Raw genomic sequence first — 25,744 nt, 5'->3', positions numbered from 1 at the left:
AAAAAAAAAAAAAAAAACCCAAAAAACAAACAAAAAAAACTGTCCCAAATAAAAATAAAGCAAATGAACCCACCGAAAACTGCTTGGCAAATATTTTTCTCGTGGTGCCTAATATTCTAGCTGGAAAGAGCTGTGGTGTTTATTGTTTTTTTCTCTTACTCGCCTCGAAACCTACTATATATAACAGACTTTTCCCCAAAGGTTCGAATCTCTCGCTCCCTTTTGTGTATTGAGCTCGAAGAGCTGAGTTTACGGGGAAGAGCGGAGGAATTAGCCCCAGACCCCGGGAAAGCAAAGCGCACTCCCCCTCTTATGTCACCGAATAGCAAATTAGTTCTCAGAATTCCAGAGGCCGAGCTTTGCTACAGCAAAGACGCCGACGTCACAGAGGGGGCGCCCACGTGACGGTGGCGGAGCAGGCTGTACCATCGCCCGGGGGCCAGGGAGGGAGAGCCACCGTCTGGCCCCTCGAGCCTCACACCGAAACCTCCAAACCCGAGACGCCCAGCCTGTGAGGAACCCGAAATATGCCGGACAGTGGGAAAATATTGTGGCTTTGAGGGTTTTTTATGGGCCGGAGCAGGCAAAAGTCGCGGAGAGCTGACACCGAGTCCTCCCCTGCCACGTAGCAGTGGTAAAGCCCGCAGCTCAAATTCCGAGAATTGAGCTCTGTTGATTCTTAGAACTGGGGTTCTTAGAAGTGGTGATGCAAGAAGTTTCTAGGAAAGGCCGGACACCAGGTGATTATTGCTGTTGCTGCCGCCGCTGCTGCTGCTGCTGCCGCCGCCGCCGCCGCTGTTGCCGCTGGTGCCGCTGCCGCCGCCGCTGCTCATGATCATTATTTTACCTTTTAATTCTTTTTTTTCCGCTCTTGCCAAATGCTTTGGCTACAAGTTTCCTATGTGTATCTATTGATGTAAATGTATATATTTATTTGTTGTAGCTGTCAGGTGTTAAAATAAATGCCGAAGATTAGTCCCACGTCTCTCCCACTCTAGGATATAGATTTTTATATATTTACTATTTTATTCTTGTTGTCTTTGAGTGAATTGGCCGGTTTGGGGAGGCTTTTGCCACCCTCCCTTGTGTTGTTTTGGTTTTTGAAAAGGAGGTGGAGGAGAGGAAGGAGGGGAATTAGGGGGCGGCCGGAGCAGAAAGGACGAGACAGTGCTTGGGTGGGGGGGGTGATTCGGGCAAGTCTGGGGGCTGTCTGGCCCCAGACGGCGGAGAGGACGCGCGCTAGCGCTCTCGCTCTTTCTGCTGCTGCTTGCGTACGGCTTGTGATCTCGCTGGATTCGTGCGGCTGTGTTTTTTCCCTCTTTTCTCGCTTGCAAACTGCCTTCCTTGCTCCCTCGCTCCAGCCTCGCCTTCCCTCCCTCCCTCCTCCTTTCCCTCGCCTCTCCTTCCTTCCCCTCTCCCGTCCTTCTTGGTCACTCCGGGAGGCGAGGAGGGAGGCTGCCCGCTCGCTCGCCCCGCTGGCTCCCTTCCACCGGCCTTGGTCCTCTAGATTCCCTACCTCCGAGCCGAGATTTGGGAGGAAAAATGCAAGCGAACTCCTCGTTTTGTTTTTGTTTTTTGTTTTTCACAAACCCAGTTGAAGTATGGGTTCTACTCTTTCTTTTCAGAGCCGTGATCTTCCTAACGAGATCCGAGTGTTTTGGTGTCCCCTTCCCCTGCGTTTTGGGGGAGGTTTAGCTTGCCTGGGGGCGGGGATGTTGAATACTTTGAAAATTATTCTTTCTTGGTTGCAGTCTAGGGAGTCGGGAAGCCCCGCGCGCTCCCTCTCCCCATCGTGGGGAGAGAAGCTTGTGGCGGGACGGGGATTTGGGGGGGTGGGTGGGAAAGGGGTGCGCCTTTGCACCTGCGGTGCTGTTCAGCGTGCGGGGACTCCGGGAACCTTCGCAGGACGGCCCAGCCAAGCGGGAAGGTGGCGGGATTTCTGGCGGTCGCGGTGTTTGTATTTTGGGCGCTTCGTGACTCGGTGTTAGCTCCCAATGGCTGTTCCTCCGCTTTTCTAAATTTTATTTTTCCCATGGTGCAAGCTTTGTAAAAACAAACAAACAAACAAAAACTGCGGGCCGGAGAGTAGCCGGCGTCAAGGCTTCAGATTTCCCCTTGCACTGGGCGAGGGGAAAAACAAACAGCCCCAGCCCGCGGTCCTACGTGCGAGACCCGGGAGGAGAGAAGGGCACTTTGTGGCCCCAGCTGGGGGATCTGGCGCGGGAGAAGGGGGCGCGGGCGCGAACGGGAGATCTTTGTGAGTGATTTTGCAAAAACGGATTGCGAGGTTGGTTGGATTTGCAACCTGTGGCTCTCCTCGAGGGAGTAAGAATGCGGGAAGGCGGCGGCGGCGGCGGCCCGGGGCGGGAGTGGGTGGGGAGTTGGAGCCTCGGAAATCGGCTGCGCTGGGGAGCAGCGGGAGCGAGGGGCCACTCCGCTGCCGGATGCAGTGACCGTGGTAAACGTCTTGAGAACTGTGGATTGCGTTGCCTTTATGATGCCGTATTATCTTGGAACTCTGGCCAAAAATGGAACTAGTGTGGCAATAATGAGTTTTAAACAAGGAAACAAGTACACAAACCTACAAATTAAAAAAAAAGCATGAAAAAGACCCTTTTTATGTTGTGGACTCTCTCGAAATGTTTGACTTGGTGGTGGGGGTCCTGACAGCTGAGCCGAAAGAATGACCCCAAAGTGGGTGCTCAAAGTCCAGAGCTGTTACTGGGTCCCTGACCTCTTCTGTGAGCTGGCCATCCCCCTCAGGAAACTGATTTAATCCTTTATGGATTTTTTGTTCAGTTTATAGTTTCCAGGAGGTAAATCTTGTAATGCTTTGCTCTTTTTCTTTTAAAGTAAAATGTCAGTAGGTGCATTTTTTTACTTAAGTAAAAAGAAAAAAAGTGGGGCAGGAGAGAAGGAACCAGGGAAAGGGCTGTTTAGAAATACAGTTTGTGGCTCTGAGCGATGCCACCGGCTTCCTCTACAGAGACTGCCAGTTTCCCTTTTTCTTTGCAAGGTGTGTGTGGTTTTAATAAATAACTTTAAAAAAAAGTAAGAGGGGGGCCCGCAGGATCGGTCAGGAGACAGGTATCTATTTTGCTCATTATTTACTACTAAGAGCCTTTGGCACTGGAACAAAACCTCGTAAATCTGCAACCCAAGTTGAAGTTCATCTGGCCCTAGTCCACCCGCTATTCCTGGAGGTAGCAAACATGAGCTCAGAGGAACGAGGTGAAATCACATTCTTGCTTTAAAATATATGTGTTTTTTTTTTTTTAAAGGAGAAAAGATATTTGTCTCTGGGGGAGGAGGAAATGGAAAGGGAGTACCAGGAGATGGGCATTCCCTTGCTAAAATGACTGTAGTTGAGTCTTCAGGCCAAAATAGAAACCTGAAGATGGGAAATAGTCCTCCCTCCCCCCACTTATAAATAGAAGGTTCCAATATCCTATTTGGAAGATTTCCAATACTGCAGGCCCAAGCATTGACTGGTTTTAAGGGTCTGTTGGTAGCGACGATAAGGCTAGTAGCTGTTTGTAAAAACCGGGCAACTTGAAGAAGGCAGCTAGAAGTGGGAATTCTCCAATTGGCCATTTCCTCTATGCTCAGTTTTGAAGGGTTCTACCCCTTGCTTTCTTGAAAAGCCTGTCCCATTTTTATTGTGGGTTTGGTTGACAGGAATGGGACTCTAAACTCTTAAGCTGTCGTTTGCTGAGCCTTAAAGAGTTCCAGTTATTGGTTGAGTAAATGGTAGCCATGGCTAGATGTCAAAATTCTTCCTTCCCTCTCTCCTTTGCCGGGTAGCCACACTCACAACCCACTTTGTTGTGAAAAATTTAGCGATTCAGAGGAGGTGGTGCGGCAGCGCCACCCCTCGGTGGGTGAAACTATCTATTTGCAAAAGTCAAATATTTGAAAAATGTTGTGAAATGACCTTATGAGGATTTTTTTTTTTCTTTAGGAAGGGGAGATAAAACTAGCTTTTTAAACAAGGACTTTGTAGTTGATCTCTCAAAAGGAGGGAGAAAAGCTAGGATGGTGTCATAATAGGCGAAGTAGTTCGAGTGTGTGTGTGTGTGTGTGTGTGTGTGTGTGTGTGTGCGCGCGCGCTCTCGGGGAGGGTTGCCTGGTTGGCTTTAAGTAGGCGAGTTCTCCTGGCGGAGGTAGCCCCCCTTCCCTCTTGGACTTGACCTCTCAGGGCACCCGAATTCTGCTGTCTGTCTGATATTGAGACAAGGAGGAATGTTTTGGTGTAAAAAAACCATAGCGACTGGAAGTCCTGTCGTTTTGCTGGCGGTGAAGATGGTGTATGTGGGGGTGGGTCGGGGAGGGAGGTTTGTGGATGGACTGGGGCAATGGTAGGCTGATCCGTAGCCGGGTTTGGAGTCCTCTGGGAGTCAAAGTAGTGTGGCGCGTGCCAGTTGCCTGCACTGCGCAACAAGTGGGAAAGCCGCCGCAGTGATCCGAGCGAGGGTGCTGTGTTGTGGGAAAGCTGGCCGGTTTCTCTTCGCCCCACTGGAAGCCAGGAACGGCTCCTCCCAGCCCTCCCCGCCTCCCACTCTGAGACGAGAGCCCCACCAAAAGACCAACTCGTCCCCACTCCCCCATCCCCGGCTTAGCCGAGCGCTGTTAAGCCTGCCCTTGGCCTCCAGGACCCCTTTTCTACGTGGGAATCAGTTTATTCCCGACTTTTTTGCTGGTCGACCAGTGTTTGGCAGAAAGCTCTGGTAATGCCGTCGAGTGCCTTCTGCTTTTTGAAGACATGTGCACCTTTTCTTTCTCTTCCCAATACATTCAGCCTTTCGGGCTGGAAGAATCAAGGTATATACATAATACATGAACGCAGCTCCAGATACCGCGTTTCTGTTGCTAGAGGCCTGAGCATCGGGAATAAGGAATTACATCTAGTAAATTCAGTGTTTTCCAGCTTTGCCCTATAGAGGCACCCCCCCCCCTCCCTTAAGAGACAACAACAGCAAAAAGGTGGGGGGCAGTCGGGTGTGAAAGGCTGTGGTCGCGCGGCGATTTTCTCACGGACTGAGTCCGCCACCTAGTGGTAGGTCCTGGCTGAGTTCCCCGCCTAGGGCAGTGGACCGACCGCGTCACCTACGGGTCCCCAAGTATCCCAACCAGGTGCTAGGACTGACAGAGGGAGGGTACCCTCCAATGAGGATGACACCCAACCTCCAAAGTTTTGGTACGATGGATAAAAATTAGAAAGCCTGCGGATGCTTGCTCCATCCGCAGCCACTCAGCGACTGGCATCTGCCTCCGCTAAGAGAACCAAGAAGTACCGGGTTCTGAAAACACGATTTCCCAGTCGCTGTGGCCTCTCCCCCGGAAAAGTCAATAGTGGAGGGATGCCACAGGGGCTCTAGGACATATGTCGCTTTACAATTGAGGAAACAGGCCTGATGAGAGGGTTAATGGTGAGTTAGTGACCTAACCGGAACCAGATTTTAAGCTTCTGAATTCCAGGTCAGTGACTTAAAAGTCAAAGGCGAGTTTATCTCCGCCCCTTTGAGTTATCTAAGAGAAAGGAGCAGAAGTCAGAGGGAGCCATGATTTTAACCTCTTAGGTAACCGTTGTTGGAAAGGGCTCCCCAGCTGTCTCCGAGGAATTTGTTTAGAAAGCATGGCCCAAGATTTTCAGTAACAGACATGAAAAGCCTACGGTAGTGCTCAGGGGTGGGGGTCTCAGTTCTTGGGAGGGGGCTGTGTGTGTGTTAGGGCGTGATTAAAGCCCAGTCCCTAGACTTGCAGAGATGAACCTCGCTGCTCCCGAGGCTCGCATTTGGATCCTGAAATAGCTCTCTTCCCCTTCTTTCCAAACTTTGCTTAGTGGCTTGGCGAGAAATCAATTGTGTGTGTGGGTCCTATGGACAGGCAGAGTGAAATCCACAACAGCTTCTCAGCAAAGTTTTCTTTCTCGGAGCTCAAAATTTAAGATGGCAAACGCGCGACTGCGTGCTGGCGACCCCTAGCGACCGCAGGCGCGCACACCCGCGGGAGAAGCCGTTGTTTCCACCGCCCTGGTCCGCCGGAATCGAGTTCCGCCTCTCCCGCTGCGGGAGCTGTTGGAGGCCGCGTCGGAGAAACGCGCCTCTGTTCGGGTTGGAAACGAATCTGGGGACGTGTTTGAAGAGCGGTCAAGTTTGACTCATCGCTTTCCAAGGACAGTTAGTGCCTTCCATCTTCATTAACGTGAATAAAGACCTTGGCTGACTTCTGTCCAGATCGGATTTTTAAAAGCATTGTTTGCCTGGGGAGATCATGCCTCTCCTCTCTCCCGCCAGACCTTTTGCAAAGGCCGAGCCCAGTCCAGCCAGGATGGCCAAAATATCTTTGCTCGTGGTCTGCTGGCATCGACTGCCGGCCCTTTCAGGAAGGCCGTCACGAGCTGGGCGCCTGGGGAGCGTCCCTTCTGCAGCTCCTCTTCAGATCTTGATGATAAAACACATCCCTCTATTTTATTGCATTTCCTAGAAGCTTGCAGGCTTGCAAGAGCGCTGTTGGCAGGAAGTGTGATAGAAATGAAAGTCAGGACATAATGTCCCTGAACACCTCCTCGGTCACCCAAAGCGGCTGCCGAAGCCACCGCGTTATCAAATTCACTTTCATCTACTGTCTTCCTACCCTCCCACCCCCCAGCCAAGAGCGCGAGGAGTGTTTCTCCCCCAAAACAAAAACAACTCGGCGGTTTGACCCTATCCCGCCACCTCCAGATCACCATGGCTAGACCCGAGCAGCTAGCTCATTAGCTGAGACGCTGCGGAGAAAGGGAGCGCTCCGGAAGGAGCCCTGATGCTGGTTCCCCTGCGGCAGCTCCAGCCTTATTAAAATCCCCCGTCCCTGCCCCTAAAGAGTGCTTTGCACTTCCAGATTCTCCTTTGGATTTCTCAACGAGTTATTGGAGTTATTAGATTACCAATAATCCAAAACCCGAACGGGATATTGAAGGGGGAAGCGCGGAAGGCATTCTCCAAATCGGGAGACTGTGTCTAAACTAGGTCAATGGGAAGGAGGGGCGGGGCGACAAGGAGTTGTCGGTTTTAAGCCTTGATGGAGGGCTCCCTCTAGTGTTAGGCAGCGGTAAAACATGATTAGGTTTGAGCTAGTCCCGGAACCACGGGACTCCTAATTTCCAATAAGTGCATTTACTTAATTTTAGCTTCCCTTCCTAGATTCTCATCCCATCCCATATTAAATTTCAGCCTTCGCTTTCACCTTTATCCCACCGGGCGAAGGGATGAGAAAGTGGGATTTTATGAAGCCAAAGAGGCCCAGTCTTTACTGACCCCGCCTCCGCTGCTGATGCGATACGCGGCGCACTGTGACGCTACCCGCCAGTTTTAGGAGTGGACTGCGGCCTTACAGGTTGCATCTTTCGCGCCCCCTACTCCCCACCTCCCGGCCCCCAAAAGTGCCTCTCGGAGCCCGATACTGAGACCGATTAGGCGATGACGCCCAGGGATTATAATTCCGAGGAAGGCCACGGGAAGGCGAGGCCACCTTGGAGCGCGCCCGTGAACGCGATAGGGTTTGCGCCCAGGCCCCTGCCGAATCCCGACCTTTTCTCCATGGTTTCGGAGAAATCGGATTCGGAAATTCTGAAATCTGGCCAGGTTCGGCCTGACAGCTCCTATTCTAAAGATCTTAGGCGGAAACCGAGCCGAGCTGGGTTCGCCTTCTTGCCAACGTAGGCGGAAGGGGCTTTCGGTTTAGTTTTCCTCCAACTCGGCTGGGGCGCGCTGGATGGAGACCCTCAGTCCTCGGGACTCCATCTTTTTGACCTTGAGGCCTCGCCTAACCACTCCCTTTAAAACAGGGGGAGGGACGGGGGGCACGCAAAATGAGAGAAAGAGAGAGAAAAAAAGACACACCAGGCAAACAAACACCGGAATTCGGCAACTTGAAGTCATGAAATAAGCCTGGGATTGGACTCGAAATCCTGGGTTCTAGACCAGCTGTGCCTGACTGTCCCTATTTATAAAATTGTTATGGGGAAGGGGTTGAACTAGTGAACTATAGGAGTCCAGGACCGGGAGCGGACGAGGTATTTAGGGGAAAGTGTGCCGTATTCCTCGCAAGCCTCCTCCCCGGGCGCCCATCCCCTCCGCCAACCTCGCCGGGTGAATCCCCGGCGGCCCGCGCGGCGCAGGCTGCGATCCTGGCGGCCGTCCGGGCCGGCAGCTTCCTGGAAAGTTACTTCTCGTTGGAGCCGGCGATAGGCAGAGAGTGTTCTTTGAAATCCGCTGAGTTGAGATCGACTACGTTCCGGGAATGAGAGGGTTGTGCCATTCCCCTCACTGCCCCCTGCCTTGACGGCGTAACAGGAAAAAAAAAAAAAAAGAAAGAAAAAAGGCACACATAATGTTCGTTACCGAGGTGCACGAAAAGTTTTTTTTGAATGTAACCAAATTAAGGGCTGCCACCGGGGTACCGCCGGGCCTCCGCCGCTCCTGCGGGGGATTCGAGGTGGACGGGCCGCGGTGCGGGCAGCACGCCCGGGGGTGGGCGGTCCCTGGCAGACAGGTACGGTGTGATGGGGGTGGGCGAATCTGCGGATCTGCGCGGGCTTGCCCTGGCCGCAGGGCTCGAGTTTGTGCCCTTGTGTGTGAGCAAGAGACGGGGGCTGCCTCTGGAGGCGGGAGGAAAAGGCTGGGGTCTTTCATATTGGCTGGCTTCGCTCTCCTCACCTCTTGTCTCTCTCCCTCTCCTTTCTGCTGTCTTTTTTCTCTTTGACTTTTTTTTTTTTTTTTTGGAGGGGGAGTTCCCTCTTTTTTTCTTCTTCAAACCCTTTAAAGGATCTGCCTTCTCAAGGTGCCTCACTGAAAATACACAGGGAAAGCGCCAAAGGAGAGAACGTGTGTGGGGTGGAAAAGACCATGTTTAACTCTCACTTGGTGGTTTCCGCGACTGGGGCTGGCTGGGGTGGGGAGAGTCCACGTCTGGGCCCTTGCAGATGTCAGTTTCTCCTTGACAGCTCTGCTGTCTTGGTTGTTTCTGTGGAATGAGTCTTGTGTTTGGCATTGGTGGGATGGCCGAAGCTAGGAGACGGGGTTTGTCCCGGGCTTTGCTTGGAATTAGTTCTGAGATCTTGGGCAAGACATCCCCTGGAGCCTCAGTGTCGTCCCAGGAAATGGGGGCTGTTATTGTTATCAGCCACAATAATGGATTGGAAAGAGCTGAGTGGTCCCGAAAAACAAACCAGATGCTGTAGTGCTCCCACACCTGCAGCATCTAGAGGGCGGCAGCGTTGCCCACACCCACTGTAACCCACATACTCACTAGTTGTGGGGCTCCGAAGACAACGCTAGCTGAGAAAGGAGTGGACTTAATAAGGACAGGGGCCTTAGTGTATGCGCATTGTTTTTGGTCAAGCCAGGCCGAGAGGTTTACAGTGGAAAGTGCCCAGCCTAGGGCCTGGCTGACAGTGAACCCAGGGGAATTGTTTTGTTTGTTTGTTTCATTCCGCATCTGGAGTGAGTCATTGCCACTTGTCAAGGTGAAATGGCAAATCTGGGCTTCCTGCGGTTCCAAAAGTCTGTGACTGGAAATCCACAGGCAAGATGGTGTTTGAAGCTTGTTCCAGGGCAGCCTTAGGTATTCCAGAAGGGTTGAGGGATCTCTTCCATGGGGGAAGAGGGGAAGGTTTATAAATAAACCTCACATGTGTCTTCAGCATTCGTTTTCCAAGGAGACCATCGTCGGACTTTGGTTAGGACCCATTCAGTGTATCTCTCTTTGCCCATCTTGAGTTAGAATGGGGAGAGGAGGAAATAAATAGGTTCTTTTGTCTTTTTCTATCCTCTCCCTTCCCCCATTTCCTTCCCCTGTCCCCACTCACTCACATGCACACATTAACCTTGAAGCCGATGAGATTGAGTGACTGGCACTTGGGACCACAGAGAAATGTCAGAGTGTTTGGTTACAGACTCAAGGAAACCTCTCATTTTAGAGTGCTCATTTGGTAAGACTCAGCAGCCTGGAATGGGGGCAAAGTGCTTGTGTGAGGGAAGGAACTTAAAAATGAGATTCACCCACATCAGGGTGCTGTCTTGCATGTTCTACAGCACGTAGGCTGATTTGGAAAGGGAACAGGAATTTAAGCCAGAAGACCTAGGGCCAGGTCACTCACCGTTTATGTGGCCCAATATGACCTCCCTGGCCTCGGGCCCCTTTTCCCGGAAGATAACTCTAAAGGGCTACACTTTAAAAGAAGTCGTGCATGGGGGGTGGGGGGTGGTTTCAAATATTGTTTTGTTTTGCAGCCCACATGTGATCATAAATGAGAGTCTTTCACCTATGCTTTAAATTATTTTGTTTTAGAGAAACCAATTTGGAGAGGGTCCATATTTCCTAAGCGCTTCCTGGCCAGGTCTCAGTCAAACCACACAGTTAAATCTTTCACCAGCAGGGGGAAGCACAAACTTGGAAGTTTGTAGCCCTGTATCTGGTCTTAGACCCAAGAGGGATGGGAGGGGAAATTTCAAAAAAGGAGAGAAGAGTAGATATACCATCTCAGGTTGTATTCTGCAGATTCCTTATTCCGTCTTAAGTGTTTCAGCTAGTCAGGAAATACTGCCTAGCTGTTTGTCCGGAGCAAGCCACTTGAACCCAAGTCTCAGTTTTGTCATCAGTGAAATAGGGATAAAGATGTTGACCCTGTTGGCCTTGTGGAATCATTCTAGGCCTTGAAAGATAATATTTTAGCAGTTTTCGAAAAGCATCCAGAGTTTTTAGGCTCCTGAAGGATCATTCTCGTTAGTAGTGAAAGAATCACTTTTATTAATTTTTTCTTTCCCATAAACTCAAGGGCCTTTGGATGGCATACATTTTTTACTCTGAGAGAGGAAATAAATGTGTCTATGTATATGTAATTAATGTATGAAATTGTATTCCCAGTACTCAGGGTAAAAACATTATTATCGCATGGCTTTGGATGCCCGTTGTTTCCGTAAGAGCCGAGCTGGAAAAAATGTTTGCTAGCTTGTGGTAAAACCGCACCAGCTGGCAGGCTGCAGCTATCAAAGTAAAACTAAATATGTGTGTCCCAAAATAAGACTATAGTGGACAATCTTACATTCATTAAATCAATTTCTGTTTGCTTTTTCTCTTCCCTGCAGGTTTTAAGCAAAATTTTGGACTGTGAATCAAGGCAGTGGGTAAGTAAATTGAATTATATGCTTTACAATTTTGTGGACAAACTTTTTTTTAATTTGCCAATGCATGTGTCTCTGTGAGTGGTGCCACTTTTCATTAGATGAGATAAAAGAGAGCCAATTGCCTGTCCGTCACACCCAGCCCCCACCCCTTTGCCCCTGCATTCAACTGTCTTAACACTGTGTGCGATCACTCAGCCCCTTACTCGTTTCTTGGTTCACATTAATTTAGCCACCTACGATACACCAGCAAGGCGCTAGGTGCTCAGGATACAGTCAGACAATCCTGAAGCCTAGCAGGGGAGAGACAGATGGTGGCTGGGATAATGAAATGAGATGCCGATGAGAATAGCTACGATTTTTGAGAATCTACTGTGGACCAGGCACGTATCTCTAAGTTTTACAACCGCATAGGAATTACTACTCCCATTTTGGGAAACTGAAGTCCAGAAACCGTAAAACAACTTGCTCCAAGTCACACAGCCTGCAAAAGGTATGGCCCATGCGCTAACCTTCAAAGCATGCTTTCTCTCCCCTGTCACACACTCACTGCCTCTCAATGCTGGCAGCATGTTTGGTATGTGGACAAAACATTCAACAAATATTCATTCCCTTCCTCTTTCCCCAATAGGGTTTTCTGTTAACAAGTTGGTTAAAGATTATTAGCTCATTGTACAGACATGAAGAGTAATGCCCAGAGATGGGCCATGAATTGTTCAAAAGCAAACACAAGGGAGCAGGCTAAGCCGCCTGCTCTCACACTCCTGGTAAGAAAGAAACAGGTTCTGGAGGACTAACAGGATTCTGACCTTTTCTTTCAGGTGAAGAAAAAAAATGGCCTCGCCGGCTGACAGCTGTATCCAGTTCACCCGCCATGCCAGTGACGTTCTTCTCAACCTTAATCGCCTCCGGAGCCGCGACATCTTGACGGATGTTGTCATCGTGGTGAGCCGGGAGCAGTTCCGAGCCCATAAGACGGTCCTCATGGCCTGCAGGTGAGGGGTCTGGAAGCGGAAGGCGGACGCTGGATATAAGGGGAGCGATGGTGCCGGCTGCCAGTGTGGAGCGCGGAGGTCTCTGGCTGTGTTTGGGATCACATCTCATTTTTCTCCAGATCTCCAGCACATGGCCTGGCAGAGTGGGTTCCCAGGAAGCAAACGAATGAGCACACTTTCAGAAAAGAAAGAGTTTCCGTTCTGTGGGGATAGAGGGAGAAGAAATCATATACTGTGTCCAGAAGAGATGTGTTTTGGGCAAACATGGAGACTAACTTCGGTGAACCAGTGAAAAAATGAAAAGTGAAAGCGAGTTTTAAAATATTTTAAGCAAGTTAATTTGAGATCTTTTGCTCTTTTTTTCTGTGACTGTATTTATTTATACCATGACTATATTTCTATGGGTGTTTCAGAGCATATGTATGTTGGTGAAAGTGAGCTGGCTAATTCTTCATACTTGTCAAGTATTTCAAGTGTTCAGAGCAATTTATGTTACAGCACCTCCCTGGATCTCCATAGTGGCCTGTGTTATGGATGGCACGATTAGCTTCATTTCATAGTTGATAAAATGAAGACATTCATAGGTGAACTGATGTAGAGCCAGGGATTTTGATTGCTAGTAGAGGACTTATTCAACATCTACAACAAGCACCTTTGTTTTAAATAGTGGAGAGGTTTATATAGAGAGAAAAATAATAGCTAACGCTAACCGAATGCTTACTACGTGCCAGGCATCAATCTGTCCCCTTTACATTCTCATTCTTGCCACAGGCCTGTAAGGGAGACACTCTTGTTTCTGCTTTGCAGAGAAGGAAACCAAGGTGCAGAGAAGTGAAGTCTCTTACCCAAGGTTGCCTAGCTACCTACTGGGTGAAGTCTAGCTCACTTCTGGCAACACGCTCAGAAAGAGTAGAATCCAGGTGACAGTCCAGAATTCTGGCCTCTCACTGAGTGCTCTTTCCTCTACCAGACATCATGGTACCTGGAGGCATGGCTTGACACTGACTTGGCTCTCCTAGGAGTATTGACCTTGTGATAGTCTATGGACTTTTAGAAAATCAGTAAACTGTAGATGTAGGCATCATTTTATTTGTCATCAATACCTAATTTGCTTCTAAAAAAATACAATAAGGTTTTAAAAATAAGGATAATTTGGTGGAACAAGAAAAGAAATGCTTATCCCAAAGATATAGACTCAAAATAGTTACTGCAAAGGAGTGCTAAATTTAGCTCTGGTAAGCTGTGCAGTTAAGACCAAAAGAATACAGGTTCTGTGACTTTGTGAAAATCACTTGACCTCTTTGATCTTAGTTCCCCCGTTTGTAAAGGGAGAGAAGGATAGAATCTGCCTTGCAAGGTTGTGAGGAGCACGGGATAGCGTATGTAAAGTGTGTAATGACTCTCTGGGATTTAGTAAATTCTCCATAAATGGCAGCTATTATTAATTGCCACGGAAGCTCTGAAGCTAGGTCCAGGGGAGAGGGGCTGAGCGTCCGTGCTGACTGTAATTGATAACAGTTTCTATGTGTCTGTTACAGTGAGACATTTCTTTGTTTTACAGTGGCCTGTTCTACAGCATCTTCACAGACCAGCTGAAATGCAACCTCAGTGTGATCAACCTGGATCCTGAGATCAACCCGGAGGGGTTCTGCATCCTCCTGGACTTCATGTACACGTCTCGGCTCAATCTGCGGGAGGGCAACATCATGGCCGTGATGGCCACAGCTATGTACCTGCAGATGGAGCATGTTGTGGACACTTGCCGGAAGTTCATCAAGGCCAGGTGAGCTGCCGCCCAGATGGAAGCCTTGGAGACGGAAGGGATCAGACAGGGTCAGAAATGCTTGATAATGCTTGCATGCAGAAAAGATAATCCACTGGGATACGCCACAGCCTACCTTTCCACTGCTTTTGCACACTCCTGCTACCTAGGTATGCCGTGTGCATCCCCACTTCTTGCTTCCTTCCATTCACTTGATAGACCCTTTCCTCCCACCCATCCTGCAAGACCACGCCTGGATGCCAGCTTCTTCATAGACGTTTGTGCAGTTATCACTTTGCTGTTTCCTCAGCTCTTCAGCTGTGTCTGAAAGCCTTTTGCCTGTCTTTTAGGCTTTGCCTCTGTTTTCACTATTTGCATACATGTTTTGGTTCTCCTTTAGGCTTCCACTGTAACTATTTACATATGCCCCTTAGTTCCCCCACCAGACTGTGGGCTGCTTTACTCATCTTTTATGTCACCCTGCTCCTACTAGAGAGAACATTTATTGAATTAAATTGGGTTCACTGGATCTAGCCCCCTACCTGAGGGCTGGTAAGACATGACTATCACGGAAAGATGAGGAACCTGAGAGCCAAAGAAGGGAAGAGCTTTGCTAAGTGGGACAGAGACTTGGGCCTTGACTTCTGTAGAACCATTTGATTCAGCTACTCCAGGGTAATTGCATCCCTTCTCAGACAGAAAGGTTTCCGGCCTCTCTTTGAACATCTCCAGGAGCCAGGAACTCAGTGTTCCCAGAGCCATGCCATGCAGTTCTCCCTTGGATAGTTCGAAAGCTCTTCTTTACGGCGAGTTGAAATCTGGCTCCCTTCACCTTCACTCCTTGGTTCTAGCTCTGTTAACTGCGGTCAGACTGAGCTGGCCTATTTTTCACCCACATAATGTCCCTTCAAGTATACGCAGCTTGAGCTCTTTGTCTCCTGTGGGTGATAATGGTGGCAAGATCATCATTATGAATGCTCTCTCTGGGTCAGGCCTTGCGCTTGGAGCGTTCAGTAACTTGCTCCAGGTCACAGAGCTGCTAAGTGGCACAGCGGAGACTGGAAACCAGGTCTGGCGGCTGCAGAGCCAGGGCTTCCTACGCTGGCACGTGCTGCCTGTTCTCCAAAGTAAACTTCCCCACGGCTCCAGGCAGTATGTAGAGCGAGTCCCTTCTTCACAGGGCACCAGTATGACAATGACCCTCCAAACATGTGGCACCAACATCGTATAAATTCTTCCCTCCCTGAAGCTCAGTTTCCAGGTGTGTAAAATGGAGACAGTAATTCCTGATCTACATCCCTTCTGTAAGGATGAAATAAGATAAGGACTCTGACAGCTTTATATTCTATAACATTTGAATAATTATAGATTCATGCATATGTATACATATGGGACTTAAACATACAAAATCACATCTAAACAGGCACTGATTGTGTGGGTAACTCACTTCCCTTCTCTGGGTTTTGTTTCCCCAGCTGTGGGCTAGATTGCTAGACTTTTAGCGGAACTGCCTTGTAACTGCAAGTGTTTCCCTACTCCAGGGCCACATCGCCCATGTCTGGCTGACTCAAGTGCAAATGTGGTTTCATAGTCCAGTGTCACTTGGAAGGTTCTGATTTGGAGACCGGGGTCTTCTCTCTTTTTGCTCCTGCAGTGAAGCAGAGATGGTCCCTGCCATTAAGCCTCCCCGTGAAGACTTCCTGAACAGCCGGATGCTGATGCCCCAAGACATCATGGCCTATCGGGGCCGGGAGGTGGTGGAGAACAGCCTGCCCCTGAGGGGCGCCCCTGGCTGTGAGAGCAGAGCCTTCGCCCCCAGCCTGTACAACGGCCTGTCCACGCCGCCAGCCTCGTACCCCGTGTATGGCCACCTTCCGGTCAGCAGCTTCCTCTTCTCCGACGAGGAGCTGCGGGACGCCCGGATGCCTGTGGCCAACCCCTTCCCCAAGGAGCGGACCCTCCCCTGCGACAGCGCCAGGCCAGTCCCCAGTGAGTACAGTCGGCCGGCCATGGAGCTGTCCCCCACTGTGGGCCACAACAACGTGTACTCACCCAAGGAGGCAGCCCTGGAGGAGGCACGGAGTGACATGCACTACAGTGTGGCCGAGGGCCCCAAGCCTGCCGCCCCCTCGGCCCGGAGCGCCCCATACTTCGCCTGTGACAAGGCCAGCAAAGAGGAAGAGAGGCCCTCGTCGGAGGATGAGATTGCCCTGCATTTCGAGCCGCCCAATGCACCCCTGAACCGGAAGGGTCTGGTTAGCCCGCAGAGCCCCCAGAAGTCCGACTGCCAGCCCAACTCGCCCACGGAGTCCTGCAGCAGCAAGAACGCCTGCATCCTCCAGACCTCCGGGTCCCCTCCGGCCAAAAGCCCCACTGACCCCAAAGCCTGCAACTGGAAGAAGTACAAGTTCATCGTGCTCAACAGCCTCAACCAGAATGCCAAACCAGAGGGGCCCGAGCAGGCTGAGCTGGGCCGCCTTTCCCCTCGAGCCTACACTGCCCCGCCGGCCTGCCAGCCGCCCATGGAGCCCGAGACCCTTGACCTCCAGTCCCCAACTAAGCTCAGCACCAATGGGGAGGACTCCACCATCCCACAGGCCAGCAGGCTCAATAACATCGTCAACAGGTGATTTCAGAGGCAGTCCGGACCTGGGGTCGGGGCTTACCTGGGCAGGGTTCTGGGGTCACTTCTGATGGATGCAGGGGGCTGTGTTCTGCTCTTGCCTGAAATGCTGAGCACATTGGAGCTATGGGCCAAGGCCTATTGATTGAACTGGCCTAAGTAAGGAAGGACCTTAAGCTTCGGTATATTTTCACAGAGAGAGAGAATTCCCCTCCATGGTAGATGAGCATTCCAAGAATCCCAAGCTCCTGCAATCTCTGTGGCAGGGGGGAGTCCTCTTACTTGCCTTGGACCGCGGGAGGCTGTGGACTGTGGCACTGCGGGGAGGAAACTGGGCCCGGGAGTGGAGTTCGGGCTCAGTGTGGCCCCCGTCCGTGATCTCGATGTGTCTGCTATTTGGAGGGAGGCTTGGGGACAAATAACTCTGTGGCTCCAGATTCCAAGTGGCCTCTGGGCTGCCCTGAGCACAGGGAGGAGGGGATGCACAAAGGCCAGGCAGAGCGCCCTGCCCTGCTCCAGCTGCTGAGGCCCTTTCCTCCTCCCCACAGGTCCCTGACCGGCTCCCCACGCAGCAGCAGTGAGAGCCACTCTCCGCTCTACCTGCACGCCCCCAAGTGCACGTCCTGTGGCTCTCAGTCCCCGCAGCACGCAGAGATGTGCCTCCACGCCACTGGCCCCACGTTCCCCGAGGAGCTGGGAGAGACCCAGTCCGAGTACTCAGATTCCAGCTGTGGTGAGTTCCTCCCCCTCCCTCCCCTGGCCTCAGCCTCTGCTCCACAGGCCTTGTGTTTCCATTTTATTTACGCTGTTGTCATTGATTGGGAGAAGCCCCTGGCTGGAAGTCCGTTGGCATTTAAATCACCAACCCATAGTCCCACGCTTGACCTCGTAGGGAACTAGGCTGACCAAAGCAAGGGATGGGGAATTTGAGTTAATCTGGGGGACTACAGAAGGACCACACAGCCCTTTCAGCTTCCTTCCAGCAAAGTTGGATGTGGGGCTGGCCATAACTAGCTCCCGGAGCCTTCTCAGGCCCTCTGGTCCCAAACTGATTGGTGTGCATGTTGGTTCACCCTGCTAGGCTGTACATTCTAGAAGGAGAAGCATCCGGCCTTATTCATGCCAGCATTTCCCATCGGGCCTAGTGAGTCTAGCACAGAGTAGGCACTCAGTTTTTGTCAGCTGAATTCGATTAGTTGAACTGATTATTAATTGACGTTTCTGGATAGTGTGTGACTGGCCTCCCCAGGTTTTACCTCTTCCTCCAGCTCTGTCTGTAGCAGGATAGCCCAGTGATACCTCTTCAGGGGTAAACCACCATGATGTGTCATTTCCAAATTGTTAAAACAAAAGAGAAAATTAGTTATTTACACTGAGAGGCTTGGCACAGGGTCATGGACCGATAGTTGGGAGAGCAGGGACTGTCCCCTCCTGGCCCCGTGGCCATTTGCCTTTGCTCTACACTCCAGTTCCTTCTCTCTGGGCCTCTGTTTCTACTTCCACCATCATCTTTGGTCTCCCTATCTCAGAACTGTTTGGGAGACATGAAATCCAGATAGGTGCAAGGGTGACCATGGTCATCGTTAATTCCTCCTTCGATGACCTCAAAGTATCTTTGACTTTGATTCATATCTTACATTCCTATGATGCTTTATGTTATACAACGTGCTCCTGCGAGGTAGGCAGGACAGGGGTTTATTATCCTGATTTTGGAGATAGAGACACAGACAGAGGCTGTCTTACCCAAGGGCTTCTGGGTATGAATGTAAGTAGAACTATGACCTGATAAGGAAAGTCAGTCCTCAGAGCTCTCGAGAGAAGGAAGTGCCAAACTTTCCTCAAGCTGGCGCAGGCCATGTGGGTACCTGTGGGTTTGAGTTTCCCTCCTATACCTTAATATTCAAATCTGTCTCCTTTCTCCTCCACGATCGAGACTCTAAACGCTAAGAAAAAGAGAATCCGCACAGGCCCTTTGCTCTGGGCTCCCGTGAACACTGGGCAGACAGGGCACTGGGGGCTCAGTTTGGCCCTGGGGGTAGCTCCGGAGGAGGGAGGCCTCGGAGCCCTACCTCCCTTCCTTGTGGTTCTGACGCTGGTGCCCCCTCCCACCCTCCAACAGAGAATGGGGCCTTCTTCTGCAATGAGTGTGACTGCCGCTTTTCTGAGGAGGCCTCCCTCAAGAGGCATATGCTGCAGACCCACAGTGACAAACCCTACAAGTGTGACCGCTGCCAGGCCTCCTTTCGCTACAAGGGCAACCTCGCCAGCCACAAGACCGTCCACACGGGTATGGCCCTGTACACCCTGCCCCCACCCCCCGAGCTCACCAGGGTTCCCCAGGGGCAGGACGGGGAGAGCGTTCTCGAGAAAGCAGTGTAGGGCCTTGGCGCCCGGTGGGGTGAGGCAGGGAGCAGGTGCTGTCCTGGCCTGAGTGCGGGCCTAGCCCTGTCACGCCTTTGCTTAGTGACCCAGCCACTCCCTGCATCCTTTGTCTTTCCTCTGACATGCTCTGTCTTGCTTCTCCACCTTTGCTGGGGTCAGAAGTGTTAATCCCACTGTACAGGGGAAGAAACTTTGGCTGAGAGGGGCAAAGTCGATTCGGTTTTTATAAATCAGAAAAACGCTACAGGCCTCTTGATTCCCTCTGAGGGCTTGTTCCTTATCAACTCACATTCCTTTCCCAGGTAGCGCCTAATAACCTGATTGTTGTCCAAAGTTGACTCTCTCCTGGTATTTTAAATGGGTCTGTTATCCCAGAAACTTTCCATGAAGGAAGGCTCGGCCCTCCTATTGGTTTCCTCTGTCTGAGCAGCTACTCCAACTCAGGCCCCAGCCCTCTTGCAAATGGAATCCAGCTGCAGTTGCCACAAGCGGAAAAGCATGTTTGTTCTCAAAGAGAGAAACTAGAGCGGCCTGATTGTGTCTCTCTGGGGAGTGGGTTGATGACTGAATCAGTCTTACCCGAGGGAAGAGCTGGAAGAGCCTTCCCAGGTCATCTAAACTCACCCCTTGGGTTCCAGAGAGGGAAACTGAGGCCCAGAGAAGGAGAGTGACATGTCCACATCCCACAGTTATATAATCCCAATGAAAAGGCTGGTTCTTGGAACCTCGCTCCCTCCTTGTCCCACGCCCTGCATCGTTTCCCTCCCTCCACGTCACCACCTGCTTCTTGACCCTGGTCGTGGGCAGGCGAGGTGTGCTGGTGCGTGTGTAAGAGAGGGCTGGCAGGCGGGGGTGGCCAACCCCTGACACCTCTCTCTGACATCTTCCAAGGGAAAGAAAGCTAAAGTGGCCCCAGGAAGGGCAGCTTGCTTTGAAATCCAGGGCCCGGGGACTGTGGAGACGTCTGCTGAGTGTGGCTTGCCTTTTCCCCTTCTCTCGGTGACAGGTGAGAAACCCTATCGCTGTAACATCTGCGGGGCCCAGTTCAACCGGCCAGCCAACCTGAAAACCCACACCCGAATTCACTCCGGAGAGAAGCCCTACAAGTGCGAAACGTGCGGAGCCAGATTTGTCCAGGTGAGTAGAGGGCGTGGGGAAGGACCCTAACCCCGGATGCCGCTGAGAGGCTGCGGGGCGTCTGTAGCCCACCCCGGCAGAGCCTCTCAGTTCGCTCTTTGCTCTTCTGCGCAGGTGGCCCACCTCCGTGCCCACGTGCTCATCCACACTGGCGAGAAGCCCTATCCCTGTGAAATCTGTGGCACCCGTTTCCGGCACCTTCAGACTCTGAAGAGCCACCTGCGAATCCACACGGGAGAGAAACCTTACCATGTACGTTAGCCTCTCGTGGCTGCTGGCTGGCCTGGGATGGGTGGGGAGGTGGAGGGCTGAGGCCGCAGGACTGTTTGCTCTAATCTCAGGCACGCAGTGGGATGACCACTGAACTCTAACGGTCCTAAGACCTGGATTTAGGCCTGATTTTCAAAGACAACCAGCTTGACCTTGGCCTGAGTCTTAGTTTGCTCATCTTTAAAGTGGAGGTGTTGGGCGAGGTGATCTGGGCCTTAGGAAGGAGGTCTAGATTGTGAAGACATAGATATCGGAGTCATTCATTCATTCCACAATCGCTTATTGAGTGCTTCCAACACGGCCCTAAACTGGGCTAGATGTCTACTTCAGGGGAGCTAAGGTGTTTGAGAAGGAGCAGTCAATAGAGTAGGAGGAGACCCAGAAGAATGTGGTGATACAAGGGAAAAAAACAGAGAAAAGGCAATTGCAGGTGACCAGCAGCAAAAGGCCATGATCAGGCCATAGGAATCACAGTGTTCTAGGGCAGGGTCTCAGCCAGCTATGGCTTGTGGGCTAATTTTTGAAATTCCATGAGCTAAGAATGGTTTTTATACTTTCAAATGGCTAAAAAAAAAAGATCAAAAGAATAATATTTTGTGACATACAAATTATATAAAATTTAAATTTCAACGTCCACAAATAAGGTTTTGTTGGCACACAGCCAGGCTCACTTGTTTACGTATGTCTCTGGCCTCTTTCACACTACAGTGCAGAGCTGAGTAGTTGTGTCAGAGAATATCAGGCCCACAAAGTGTAAAATATTCACTGTCTGGCTCTTTACAGAAACAGTTTGCCGATCTCTGCTGTAAAGGGGAAAGATCCTGGCCAGGTAGCTGAGATATCTGGGTTCTTATTCCAGCTTTGACAATGACCCTTTTTAGGGCTGTGGGCAAACCCTGACCCTCTCATTGGGCCACAGTTTTCTTTCTCTATGAAATAGTGAAGATGCTGTAGATGAGCAGTTTTCAAACTGTGCTCTTTTCAATCGTTGAGGTTCTGCAACCCCGCAGGGCAGGACTGGAATGAGACAGCAGCAGTCTCTTTCCCTTTCCAGTTTCCATTTAATTTGAAAAAAAGAGTCCCATGGTTTACAGGTGTGGAAACTACTGTTATAGATGAGGCTGGCTTTGCTGAGTTTATGGCATCGCTGTAGGTCGTGATGGGCACAAGGACGAATGAATGAATCGTTAACCCGTATCGCAAATGTTAACCTGAAAAGGTGGTTATTTTCATTCAGTTGTTTATCAATCCTTGAGTGAATATCTCCTTACTTGCTTTTGTTCTTGGGCAAATGAATCATCTTCTCAGTACCTTAATTTCCTCATCTGTAAAATTAGCCTGATAATAACACCTACCTCATGGAGTTGTATTAAATTAATGGATTCCCTGAAGCGTTCAGAACAGTGCTTGGCCCATAGTGAGAGTCCAATACATATTTGCTGTTTCAATTATTCTCTGGATGTTTAGATGCACAGGGATGTCAGAGTTAAGAGTGACCTTCAAGTATATTGACTCGGTCCCTTACAGAAGGAAAAGCCAAGGCTCAGAGAGAAATGCCGCACTCAGGACGCACAGCAGTGGGTGCCATAGATATGAGGGGCCCTTGTCTCCCAAGACCGGGGCTCTTTCTACTCACTGCCTGCCCATTTAATTTGTTTCTTTTTCTAAATTTATTTCCATTTTTATTTTAAAACATATTCTCTATATGAACATATTTTATTACACTTTTATTAGGGGATAGTTTTAGATCTATAGAAAAGTTGCAAAAATAGTATGGAGAGTTCCCATGTGCACCCAGTTTCCCCTGTTGCTAACGTCTTATTACTAGGGTACATTCATCACAACTAATGAACCCATTCTGGTATGTTATTTTTAACTGAAGTCTATACTTTATTTGGGTTTTCTTAGTTTTTACCTAAAATGTTTTTCTGTTCCAGGATTGCATCAGGTTACCCCATTACATTTAGTCATCCATTTTACTTTTAAAGAACTTTCCCACTAAAACCATTATCATCCATTCATTGAATCAAAGCAAGAAACAGCTGTACTTGCTAATGCCTTGTTAGCTGATCCGAGGTATACACACTAACTTAAAGGAATATAACTGCATTTTAAAAGCATATCCTAGATTCCAGAATTTTCATGAATTCAGACGGTTCTAATCCATTTATCCAAATATGTTCAGATTTATTGCATAATTGTCTGAGGTATATTCTATTAGGAACTGGGAAGATTACAAGGTTTAGTAAGAAGTGATCACCACCATCAAAGGATTCCCTACCTGAGAAGGATGCTAATGCATGGGATGGCATTACATGGCAAGGCTAGAAATCTTACAGAAGTCAAAGGAAAGAGGGATTATTTTCATCCTTGAGGGATTCAGGAAAGCCTTAAAAATCTGGGGAGTCTGCATCGGAACTGCATTTTTGGTTTAGACTTGAACTTGTGGAGCTGAAGCAGGGAAATGCATCTCAAGCAGGGTAAAAGCATGACCAACACTTTGGAAAGCAAGGAAGGGACATTTGTACACAACTTACTTGTCCCTTAGCAGAAGCCAGAATTCATGTGGGTTCTCAAACTGGCCTTCCAGAGGGAAGAGCTGCCCCATCCCTTGAAGGGAGAATCTCCTTGTCAAGGTCCTTGAGCAATGACATGTTTCTTGAGTTGATGACTAACAGTTTGCCTCTGGTTCTCTTCCAGTGTGAGAAATGTAACCTGCATTTCCGTCACAAAAGCCAGCTGCGTCTTCACTTGCGCCAGAAGCACGGTGCCATTACCAACACCAAGGTGCAATACCGTGTGTCCGCCACTGACCTGCCCCCGGAGCTCCCCAAAGCCTGCTGAAGCATGGAGTGTTGATGCTTTCCATTCGAGCCCCTTCTCAGAATCTACCCAAAGGATACTGTAACACTTTACCATGTTCATCCCATGATGTAGTGCCTCTTTCATCCACTAGTGCAAATCATAGCTGGGGGAGTGGGGGGGGGGGGGGGGGAGGGGCGGGGGGAGGGGGAGCCAAGGCCGCTCCCCTCCCCCACTGCCGTAAAACATTAAGAAAATAATACTGCTTCTTCTCCTATGTGTAAGGCGAACCATGTCAGCAAAAAGCAAAATCATTTTATATATCAAAGCTGGGGGAGTATGCAAAAGTTCTGACTTGACTTAGTCTGCAAAATGAGGAATGTGTATGTTTTGTGGGATCAGATGTTTCTTTTGTATGTAAATGTGCATTCTTTTAAAAGAAGAGACTTCGGTATGTTATCAAAGAGAGGGCTTTAATTTTTTTAACCAAAGGTGAAGGAATATATGGCAGAGTTGTAAATATATAAATATATATATATATAAAATAAATATATATAAACCTAAAAAAGATATATTAAAAATATAAAACTGCGTTAAAGGCTCGATTTTGTATCTGCAGGCAGACACGGATCTGAGAATCTTTATTGAGAAAGAGCACTTAAGAGAATATTTTAAGTATTGCATCTGTATAAGTAAGAAAATATTTTGTCTAAAATGCCTCAGTGTATTTGTATTTTTTTGCAAGTGAAGGTTTACAATTTACAAAGTGTGTATTAAAAAAAAAAGAACAAAAAAAGCTGCGGAAGGAAAAATGTGTAGTTTTGTTCTAGTTTTCGGTTTGTATATACCTGTACAACGTGTCCTACGGTGCCTTTTTTTCATGGAAGTTTTCAACGGGGAACGACCGCACCATCCCTTTTGGAAGTGTAGGCAGACACAGGGACTTGGAGTTATCACTAACTAAGCTCTCTTTGGGAATGTTTGTCTCATCCCATTCTGCGTCATGCTTGTGTTATAACTACTCCGGAGACAGGGTTTGGCTGTGTCTAAACTGCATTACTGAGTTGTAAAATATAGCTGTACAAATACAAGAATAAAATGTTGAAAAGTCAATTCGGTTTGTTCTGGGATTTTTTTCCTTGTGCCGGAATTGAGACTTGGATATCCGAGTCTGTTTCCCCAGCTCTTCACCTGGTGGGAGGTGCTCACGGAGGGCAGCCGCTCCTGGCCGCGGGGCTCGGAGAGGCAGAGGCCGGGGCTTGCTCCTGCTGGCTGGGCGGGGACCTACACCTTTGGCCCCTGGCAACAGGCTGGACCAAAGACTTCAGATTCTGGTCATGAAGCGCTCAGGTGGGGGGTTTTGGATGGACCTCTCGCCTCTATCTCTGGCCGGTTCCCTCCTCTTTCTGTTTTTTTTTTTTTTTTTGGTTGTTGTTTTAACCAGCTTCATTCACTTTATTTCTCACTCAGAGCTCTAGGCTGAGCTTTAGATGAATGACCTCAGTTATAGCCCTTCTGACACCAATGTATGTGTCCTTTCCTCCCCTGGGCCTTGGAGATTTTGCCCTTTCTGTGAAGTGAGAAGGCTCAGCACCTCCTGGCTTCATAAACAATTTCTCTCTGCTGGGGTCCAAGGACAGTACGGAGGCATTTGCCTCAACTCACGCATTCCTCAGCCTTGGTGTCTTTGGAGACTTTCTGCTGTCTGCTGTGTGATGGACAGACATCTATAGACTCAGAAACCTTATGCATTGATACGAGCCAAGCCCATCTCCATCCCTGCAGAAGTGTTCTTTGTCCCAAGAACTCTGTGTTGGAAGTCAGCCACCTCCTCCTGTGTGACCTGGGACAACCATGACCTCTCTGGGTCCCCTTCCCAACCACCCCTGAGGGGATTGGATTAACTAGATTGTTTATGATTCCATAATTCAGACAGAAGTTCACCCTAGCTTACTTTGACACCCCGTTTCATTTTACCTCAGAAAACCTCAAGAGCCAAGTTTGATTGATGAGAACTAAGAATGGTGAGGACAAATGTGGTCCTGGCCACCGGGGCAGAGGAGAAAGTCCTCACTCCTCTGTCCCCATGCCTGGGTAGCAGTGGGGGTGGGGACATGAAGCAGAGCCTTTTCTGCGCCCTCGGGCCTCTGGCTGGACAGTGGTGTCCCTTGGCAGTGCCTCTGCAGCAGACTCCGAGCACGTGCTGGGAAGCCTGCGGGAGCTGACCACCCAAAGCCCCAGAGAGAGCCTCAGAAAGTCACACCGCCCTCTGCCAGCCACATGGCCTTGCAACTCAGGTTTCCTTTGAAAATGACTTTAAAGGACTTGCCAGCTCGAGGCCTCAGCTCACCCTGCTCTTTGAAAAGGGAGAAAATGATCCCTCTGATCCCACAGAAACTTGGCAGAAGAACTTACAAAACAGACAGCTTCAGGAATGACAATTCACAGGCCCGAGGGAGGCTGGCCCCAGGGCCGATTTGCTCCCCAAGGGCCTCTGAGATTGTTTACGTATCATTACTGTTTAATAGAGGGGCTGGGGCAGACAGTGTGGGTGGCATTCAAGTTCAAACAAAAGGAAAGATCAAAGAGTAACTGCAGCCAATTGACA

The 25,744-nt window shown here is 49.7% G+C and overlaps 1 protein-coding gene across 10 annotated transcripts; it reads left to right on the top strand.

Annotated features, from left to right (window-relative positions):
• Window positions 1-531: 531 nt before the first annotated feature.
• Window positions 532-24,249, top strand: BCL6 (BCL6 transcription repressor). 10 transcript variants are annotated; one of them, XM_036849787.1, is made up of 10 exons: window positions 539-740; window positions 11,130-11,168; window positions 11,993-12,160; window positions 13,722-13,943; window positions 15,577-16,548; window positions 17,094-17,278; window positions 18,665-18,832; window positions 19,934-20,064; window positions 20,179-20,316; window positions 23,035-23,333. In XM_036849787.1, the coding sequence occupies exons 3-10, from the start codon at window positions 12,000-12,002 to the stop codon at window positions 23,176-23,178; spliced, it is 2,121 nt and encodes a 706-aa protein (XP_036705682.1). In that variant the 5' UTR covers window positions 539-740; window positions 11,130-11,168; window positions 11,993-11,999; the 3' UTR covers window positions 23,179-23,333. The 10 variants fall into 10 exon arrangements, with proteins under 10 accessions (XP_036705686.1, XP_036705682.1, XP_036705677.1 ...); XM_036849782.1 differs by having other exon boundaries at window positions 11,987-12,160; XM_036849790.1 differs by having other exon boundaries at window positions 11,130-11,172.
• Window positions 24,250-25,744: the final 1,495 nt, after the last annotated feature.

The sequence above is a fragment of the Balaenoptera musculus genome, chromosome 4 (genome assembly GCF_009873245.2).
Source record: "Balaenoptera musculus isolate JJ_BM4_2016_0621 chromosome 4, mBalMus1.pri.v3, whole genome shotgun sequence".
Lineage (NCBI taxonomy): Eukaryota > Metazoa > Chordata > Mammalia > Artiodactyla > Balaenopteridae > Balaenoptera > Balaenoptera musculus.
This window is presented reverse-complemented; position numbering and strand designations above follow the sequence as displayed.